This window comes from Chaetodon trifascialis, chromosome 16 (genome assembly GCF_039877785.1).
Source record: "Chaetodon trifascialis isolate fChaTrf1 chromosome 16, fChaTrf1.hap1, whole genome shotgun sequence".
Classification (NCBI taxonomy): domain Eukaryota; kingdom Metazoa; phylum Chordata; class Actinopteri; order Chaetodontiformes; family Chaetodontidae; genus Chaetodon; species Chaetodon trifascialis.
Window position 1 is genome coordinate 727,511 of NC_092071.1, and position 8,387 is coordinate 735,897.

The following is an 8,387-nucleotide window of genomic DNA, read 5'->3' on the forward strand; positions in this document are numbered from 1 at the left end:
GCCGGTCTGAGCTGGCTCTCAGAGTAACCTTTACCTGTGTTGACAGGTGACTCGGAGCACAAGCCCTACATTTGTGGCGATGCAGACCATGGTATCTTCCCATTGGACGGTTCAGAAGACTATCTGATTCTGGCCTGCGATGGCTTCTGGGACACGGTGGGTCCAGAGGAGGCGGTGCGGGTCGTCAGCGACCACCTCCAGGAGAACAGCGGAGACACCACCATGGTAGCCCACAAGCTGGTGGCCTCGGCCCGCGACGCGGGCTCCAGCGATAACATCACGGTCATCGTGGTCTTCTTGCGGGACCCACGCTGCCCACCACCCACCAGCACAGAGGAAGACGAGGAGGGTGTGGTGGAAGGAGAGGCGGAGGAGGAGGAAGCTGCAGAGGTGGAGGAGGAGGGACAGGAAGAGGAGGAGGAAGAGGAGGAAGACGAGGCTGTCAGGGCAGAGCGCGACGGTGACGAAGGAGGCAGCACTGCGGACATCGGGGGGAAGGGCCGCGGAGGCTGGCCCCTGCAGCAGTGCTCGGCCCCCGCTGACCTTGGCTACGAAGACCGAACGGACTCGTTCACGGACAGAACTAGCCTCAGCCTGCTGGGGCCGTCGCTGGAGGGCCACATCTCCCTGACCCCGGGCTCGTGGCAGCCCTGCTTTGGCCCCGAGCGTGTCTACCGTGGAGAACGCCCACGGAGGCGCAGGTCCTGGATCCCTTTTCAGGAGCCCAGCATCTCTAGCTTCATGGACCCACTGTGGCCCCAGACAGCCATGCTGTTGGGCCAAGCAGCGAGGCGAAGCCGCAGGCTCGATTCCGGTCGTCGCCGGTGGGGCCGGAGGTGGCCAGGCACATCCAAGGAGCTGCTAGGCCTGCTGCCATCCGGCCAGTTGCTGCCGAACATGGAGCGGTACTCCGACCGGAGGCCTGGAGTGGCAGTGCCTCATCTGCCCCACAACACCACCATCTGAAGAGGTGACCCAAACCAAACCATCTCCTTCATTTCTTCAGTCCTGCCCCCTGCCCGCCTGCCCGCCCACCCACCCGCACACCCACCCACCTCTGCCTTCACGCGTCTGTCTTTGATAGTAGGTAGTTGTGGCTCCTGCAGTCATTCCGTGATTATTGAATCTCTGTTGGGGGAGCGGTGCTCTCTGTCCTCATGTTTCCACGTCGACTGGCCCACGAAACACAAGCCCGCTCTTTAACGCTGTAGGTAAAGCGCAAAACTGTCCTCTCCATTGTGACCGCTGATCAGAACATGAAGCCAGCTGAATGTGTTCAGACCGAGTGTGAGGCGAGTCCTGAGGGCTGTGTGAACCAGGATCAGGGAGAAGCTTCCAGGAGTCTCCTGGACTCTGAGCTGTCACATATCCCACTCTCAGTGCGTGTTGTTAGCTAGCTGAAGCTTTAGCTTGTATTGGACGACAACAGTTCACTTTCATTCAGTCTGAAAACCTGTTAAAGCTTCATGCAGATGTCCGGTCGCTCCACGCTCTCGGCAGCGTCTTCAGACAGAAATGATTGTTTGGACAGAAGCAAAATCAAACTGTTGCTCTCTGTAACATCCAGAAAGAAGAGTTTCATCTCGTCACTTATTTAGCTTGCATAACAAGTTAAAGTATGAAAATACTTGGCCAAAACTATGTGGACACCTGAACATTACGCTGTGATGGCTGAACATGAGCACTGATGTGCTGCTCTAATGGGATTCACTCGTCCTTATTCCTTCATTTCTTCATCAGACAATATATAAACACGACCCAGATATGTTTGTTAGGATTATTTTGGCTGAAAATGTTGTTCCCATGAATCAGGTCACGCTCCAGTTGAGAGAGAATGAGGATCTTGAAAGGACGTCCGTCATCAGTCACGTTAAGATTCCTCCTGTGGAGCTGAAGGGTCCAGACTAAACCTTGAAAAACAGCCATAAAGCAAAGTACAGAGTCATCATCTGAGAGGACACACTGCACATCAGCACAGAGGAAGAGGATGACTGTGTGATCACTCAGCTTCATCATTCCTCTTCATTAAATGTCATCCAGGTGTAAAAAAACGCAGGTGGAGGTGACACACGTCCTCTTGTCTCGCTGTCGAGAACGTGGAGCGACCGAGCGTTGCATTAAGCTCTAATGGCCCGGCTCGCCTCAGCAGATGCATAAAGTTCAGAGAGGAGGCTCCTGGTTAGTGGGACTGAAGGCACACGCTGTTCTTCCCTCATAGAGTCAGTGACCCAGCCATTATCCAGCCACAATTTGTCTCCAGATAAAAGCACTTAACACCGGATTATAAAAGATTAGCCGTCACTTATCTGAACAAATGCTTCATGTAGTCCAGATGGGATAATGTTTCCTTTTGGGGGGTATTTGAAAATATGCTTTTGTTATATTGTCGTTGGCCCACAGTTATTGCGAGTATTCAAAGTTTACTGTCTTCACACCAAACTCATTGAACAGAGGTTTTTCCAGCAGGCTTGATAAGCGCAAACCAGGTGAGGTTGGAGCAGGATAGACGAAAGCTGCAGAACTCGTGCCTTCCATGTGTTTAACTAACGCTCCTCCCTTCACCCCGAATTATTCATGTGTGAATATCACGATGAACGACAAGTCTGGCTCACATTACGACACCTGTGAGGAGTACTTGGACATTTTGGGAAGTATGTTGATTCGCTCTGGCCTGTCACAGGTTCTCGTTTGAAATCAGCAACAGTCGTCTTTCAGTCTAAAGACCTGCAGCAGGAGGACAGTTTGACTGTTCAAATGAAAAATCAGCCACCAGTTTACGGCTCGTGCATTTCTGATTGAGAGGATTAGCAAACGGCACGCAGCGTGTCGTGTAGCGAGCTGCCGTCAGGTGGCTGCAGGTGGAACCTGTGGACAGAGCGCTTTCCGGGCTTTATGCTAAGCTAGGCTAAGCTAGGCTAAGCAGCTGCTCGTATTTAGTGTACAGACATGAGTGAAATCCAACTTTTCATAAAGAATGTGAATAAGCATATTTCCCAAAATGCCCTCTCAGACTGATCGTCCTTCAGTGCTGTTAGCCGCCGTCAGCAGCTGGAAGGTGCGGCGCTCCTGCTGCCAGCGTGGTCCGCTGAGGCCGGCTCCCACAGCGCCGTTATAATTGGATCCTTCTCTGATCTGATCTAGATTCTTCAATGGAGGGCCCCTCTCTGCTGTCGAACTCTGCTGACAGAGCTGCACTTCACTTATGTTAGTGAGTCACAGCAAAGTTCAGAGCTCAGTCCTGCATAAGACTGCACTCCTCTGAGCACCTGGCTCACACCTGGCTCACACCTAACAGCCACGTTTCCAACTGTACTCACTATACTCATATATCAGACACCAAATATGGTCGGTAGTCCATTCTGTAGAGCTCCTATTTAATGCTAATTCATAATCATAACTAACTATGTAATCATCCAGTAATAATCCTCCTACTGATTTCTATGGTTAAATATAACTTAATGAGACTGATCTCTTTTAAATGTGTTTCTGAATACACACAGTGTGAGTGCTGAACGTAACCACAGGCCTTCCTGATGACCGCAGACTACCTGCACTGACACGATGAGGTCATAGATAAACTGACCCACAATCCCCCAAAGTTCACTCTGTCATTCTCAATTTCGGAGGACTCAAACTGTCTCACGTGCTTCAGCTCCTTCGCTCGCCTCTGGCTGCTTTAGATTTCATTTACTGTGGTGGCAACTGACTGTCCTCTAAGCCCCGCCCCTGGTTACTGTTGCTATGGCTGTCAGCATCAAAATTCTTCGTACGTTTGGAAACAATTTGTCCATTGTTCGATTTCTCTGCAGATTTCGGCTTAAATGACAGCTGGCAGATTTCCATATTGTCAGCTGATTTTGGAACATAATGCTCAAAGATTTAGGCCCAGGCGGAAAGTCAGCATCCTCTCCAGCTGAGAAATCAGACGTTTGGCAGACCTGCCGTGCCTAGTTGCTACGATATGATTGGACAGCTGCAGTTCAGGGGTGGGGTTTACTGGACGGTCACGTTAATTATTCCCTAACGTGGTCGTTCCACATCGCTCGGTCGACGCAGTGAGTTTCCAGGTGTCAGGATGTTAGTGATGAGCAGCTTCTGTAAGTCGTGCCTCCACTCTCTGGTCATCAAACAGGTGACCCGTCACACAGGTACGGAGCCTCACCTTTAAGTGAGAGCCCCGTCGTTTCATTTCACTCTCCTGTAAGACCCCGTGGACTGACTGATGAAGAGCGTCAGACTGTCAGTGGAGCAGAATGTACCTCAACGTGTCCCCGAGCGTCCTCAGAGACTCCCTGAAGTGGGTCGAGTGTGGTGGGTTTCTGTGGGAGCTTCTTCTTTCCGGGGGCATCGATCTATGAGGAATGTACTGTCGATCCCGATGTGGAAGCATCACCGCAGTCATTGTCTCCAGACGGAGGAAGCGTCAGAAAACAAGCGAATCAGTCATTTCAGTGTTTCCGGAGGCAGAAGCGTCTGTATATTATGAGCACTAACTGTGAGTTGATTGAGTGCAGGAGGAGTGTACATATATTACTTCTGTGGTGTAAATCAGTGGTTTTAATTCATGCTTCACGAGGCCCGGCTGTGGAAACAGTCAGATGTTGGACTGTCCCAGATCCACCACCACCACCACCCTGAGGTGGAGGTGTGGGTCTGCAGAGCCAGCCTCTGCCTTCAGGAGCTGCTGCAGGACACGAGGTGTGGAAGCTCTGACTGGAGAGGTGGAGTGTCCTCTCGCGGCCTAGCTGCTGTTCCACCCTGCTTTCTTCTCTGGGGAAAACACATTAAGATGTTAATTATCGGTTTCAAACTCTCCAACCTGCGGCTTCGATTTAAAATGTTGTATCAGTACCAGCCTTAAAAAACCTTTGCCAATCAGATTATATCCGTAGTTTGTAGGTTTTCATTCCAGTTCTGCAGGTGTTAGATGATTAGCGTGGTGTTGATCAGAGACGAGGAACGCAGGAGTGAGCTGAGCTGCTGGGGTGTTTGAGTCTGGGCAGCGCTGCAGATCTCTGAGATACCCGTTAGATCTCTCCCTGGATCACAGAGGCAGCGCTGCCACGCTGAGACATGAAGGCTTTCCTCGTTATAATAACAAAGTTTTCTGGAATCAGGGGGCTTCACTCATCGTTGATGAGGAAGCTGCTGCTCTAATGATCAGAATAAAAACACCTTCAGAGCAGGATAGAGAGGTTTATTCCAAAAGAAGCTTTCCTGCATGACGTGCACGAGGTAAAACAAGTGCTCAGTGACACTTGTGGTCACCATCTTAGGTTAGCGTGTTAGCGTGCTAACATAAAGTACGGTCGAGGCTGATGGGGATGGCGTTACTTGTGGAGGTATCTGGTCAGAAGCCAAAGAAAAAGGCTCAGCTGGTGATTGTGGTAGATGAAAACTTCACCAAAGTATCAGCCCAGCAGTGGATTTCATGGCAGACCTCGAATAGCTGTCGAGATATTTTACTCAGAGCCATAAATGTGAAGCTAACGATAGCGGCGCCAGAGGAGAAGTCACAGGATTCATCCTGTGTGGGAGAAGTACTCATGGTGATCATCCAGTAGCTGTTAAGACATTCCCGTCTGTACAAACCTTCTCTCATTAGAACAAGACTTCACTGGAGATGCTTGGTCATTATAACGGATCGTTCTGCGTGGAAACCTGCCGCGTACCGACTGTCGCGGCCTCGCCTCAGCAGCTGTGCAGGAGTTTTCTGTCCCCTGTGATTCACTGTTGATTTGTTGAAATCACTCATGTAGTTTCACAGCAGCGAGGACGTGAAGCTCTCTGGAGAGTCGTACCACAGCGGTGACAGAGCCAGCGAAACGCAGTGAATCGACAGTGACTCATCATAGTGCAGATCAGTAGAGGTGTCGCTGTATGAGCAATAAAATCGTTGACCATCAGTCCTCGTGGTAAAACGTCCACCTGAGTTCCTCCCCGACGATGAAAGCAAGCAGAAGTTCAGCTCTGCTCCCGTAGTCACTGTCGAAGTGTAGGGCCCTCCGTCAATCTGCACTGTGTCCATGAACACAACCAAGCTTTTTCTTTCTCTCTGTAAGCAATAACGACGTTGCATTAAAAGGCTCTCTGAGGGTTTGTCTTCTGCTGCAGGATGCCACTAAAAAGCCGTTCTGTCAGCCATATTTGAAAGGTCACAGAAACTTTGAAGGCAAGCTCCCATTCATTTTCCCACAGAGGATGTATGATGAGCCGTGATCTGCCGCCCGTGGTCAGGCTCGCTTCACACTTCCTGTAAGAAGCCCGTGTCGTGCTGGCTTTGCGCTCAGATGCTAAAGCTGAAGGAGCTGCAGGTCAGTGGAGAAATGAATGTGAAGCTTTCTTCGTTAAAAAGGAGGCAGGACATGTCCGCAGACACTTCACGCTCATTTGAAAAGACTGCCTGGACTTCTGGGACCAGACGCTCGCTTCAAATGTTGGCCGGTGGCTAATGTAGACGAGGGGGGGTAAGATCAGCGAGGGCTGTGATTGGTCCAGGCCAGCAGCCGGTCCTTCTTGTCCTCCAGGCTTGAAGACAAACCCCACGATTGGCTCTTCTTCAACATGCAGGTTAGGTTTAAAAACATGTCGAGTACCTGTATTATCTGTGTTCCTGTAGTATATAAATATGTGTACTGTAACTGGTGACTGATGAACATGTATATAAAGATTAGACCAAGTCTGAGGCTGCTGCTTCTTCTTTTCACTGCTGCCGCTCTGGTTTGTCCTTCTGACTTCACTACAAACGAAGATGCTCTATAAAAACTGCTCTGTAGCTTCTACTCCATCACACTTCAGAGGGAAACGTGCACATTAAAAACATGACGAGCTCATGAGGTCGTCTCCACAGAAAGCAGACTTCCTGTCGCAGGTTTCACAGGTGCTGTTACCTGTTACCTGTTCCACCAAACAGATTCCCCTCGAAGCTTCTCAGACGTTTGATAGTTCAGCTTTCTGGCTCCAGTTTCTCACTGAGACACTGATACTGGTTTCCACACAGTCGCAGACAGACAGTCCTCTGAGTGACGTGAGAGCACAGATCAGTTCACGGAGCGTGAATCCTGCAGGACGCCGGCTCATCAGGAGGGGCGACGGTGAGCGAGACGAACCCGAACACGCGTTTGATGAAGAGTCAGAAGCTGAACGGGCTTTCATGTGGAACAGGGCTGTTACATAAACAGCTTTACAAAAGTGAGCTGTCCTCCTCATTCTTTCTATAAAAAGACTCATCAGTTCGCCCCACTCACAATCTGCCTTTACTCTCTCCACAACGGCGCTTTGAGGAAGCTGATGGATGCGGACAGAAGGAAAGACCACGAGTCTGATTACTGAGGCTGGACGCTGCAGACGTCCACAGACTCAGGGACGGTCTTTGACCAGGTGACACAGGGGGCAGACACGCTGCTCCTTCAGCTCCACAGGACACTTTCTGGACACGCCCGCCCGGGAGGAGGCGCGAGGGTGGAGTCAGAGCGGGCCTGAGGGATTGGATCTCCCTGAGGAGGAGCTGAAGGACGAGGCTAAGCAGAGGCCTGGCTGGGCCTCCCGGAGGACAAACGGGGCCCGTGTGAGGGAAACCAGTCCATCAGCTTTAAAGACGTCCAACAATGAACTGATGAACACGTCTGATGCTTCATCACGCTCTGACGTTTAACACTTCACATGAAGGTGCAGTCACACAGACCTGTTGCTTGTTAGCATGTGTATTAGCAGCACGTTGGCTCCTGTTAGTCAATATAAAGCATTTATTAATGCAGTTTACTGTCTGTGAGCAGTAATTAGGAGGTGACTGAGGGAAAACCAATAAAGTACTTCAGAATGATTAATACAGAGCTGACATGCTGATTAACAGCTGATTAAAGGTGAACGTGTCATCAGAATTAGACACTTGAGGTAAAACCTGCTGCTCTCAGCTCAGTCAGTCCCCTCAGTGTCTCCAGGCTGGACGCAGTAACCAGCAGTGGACACAGTACTCTCATCTTTCACTTCAAGTAACAATACTACAGAAGTACTCGCTTACAAAGGAGTCACACATTCAAAACTGTACTTTAGTGAAATTATATATGAAAACATGTCTAAAATCCAGCACTCAGCAGACACAAAGGTCCATTTCAGAATGACAGAATGATGAATGTGGAGCTGATTTTAATGCATTTATATTCTGCTGGAGAGCTTCAGAAGTCAATATTCTTACCTGATATCCATCGTAGTTACTGAATAAATGATGGTCTGTTTGGGAAAACAGGCGGACAGAATACAGATTGACTTCCTGCAACACTAATCAATCCTAACTCTTTTATTATAATCAATATCATCAATGTTCAAAACAAAAGAGTCCTTTAAAGATCTTAAATCCACACTCAGACATTCAGAGAACGAGGCCACGT

The 8,387-nt window shown here is 49.8% G+C and overlaps 1 protein-coding gene across 2 annotated transcripts in view; it reads left to right on the forward strand.

Annotated features, from left to right (window-relative positions):
- The window catches only part of ppm1e (protein phosphatase, Mg2+/Mn2+ dependent, 1E), a 31,820-nt gene extending 25,140 nt beyond the window's left edge, over positions 1-6,680 (forward strand). For both annotated transcript variants that reach the window (XM_070983847.1, XM_070983848.1), the window contains one exon: positions 47-6,680. In XM_070983847.1, the coding sequence (XP_070839948.1) occupies positions 47-966 (920 nt within the window). In that variant the 3' untranslated portion in view covers positions 967-6,680. The remainder of the gene's footprint in view (positions 1-46) is intronic.
- The last annotated feature ends 1,707 nt before the right edge of the window (positions 6,681-8,387 follow it).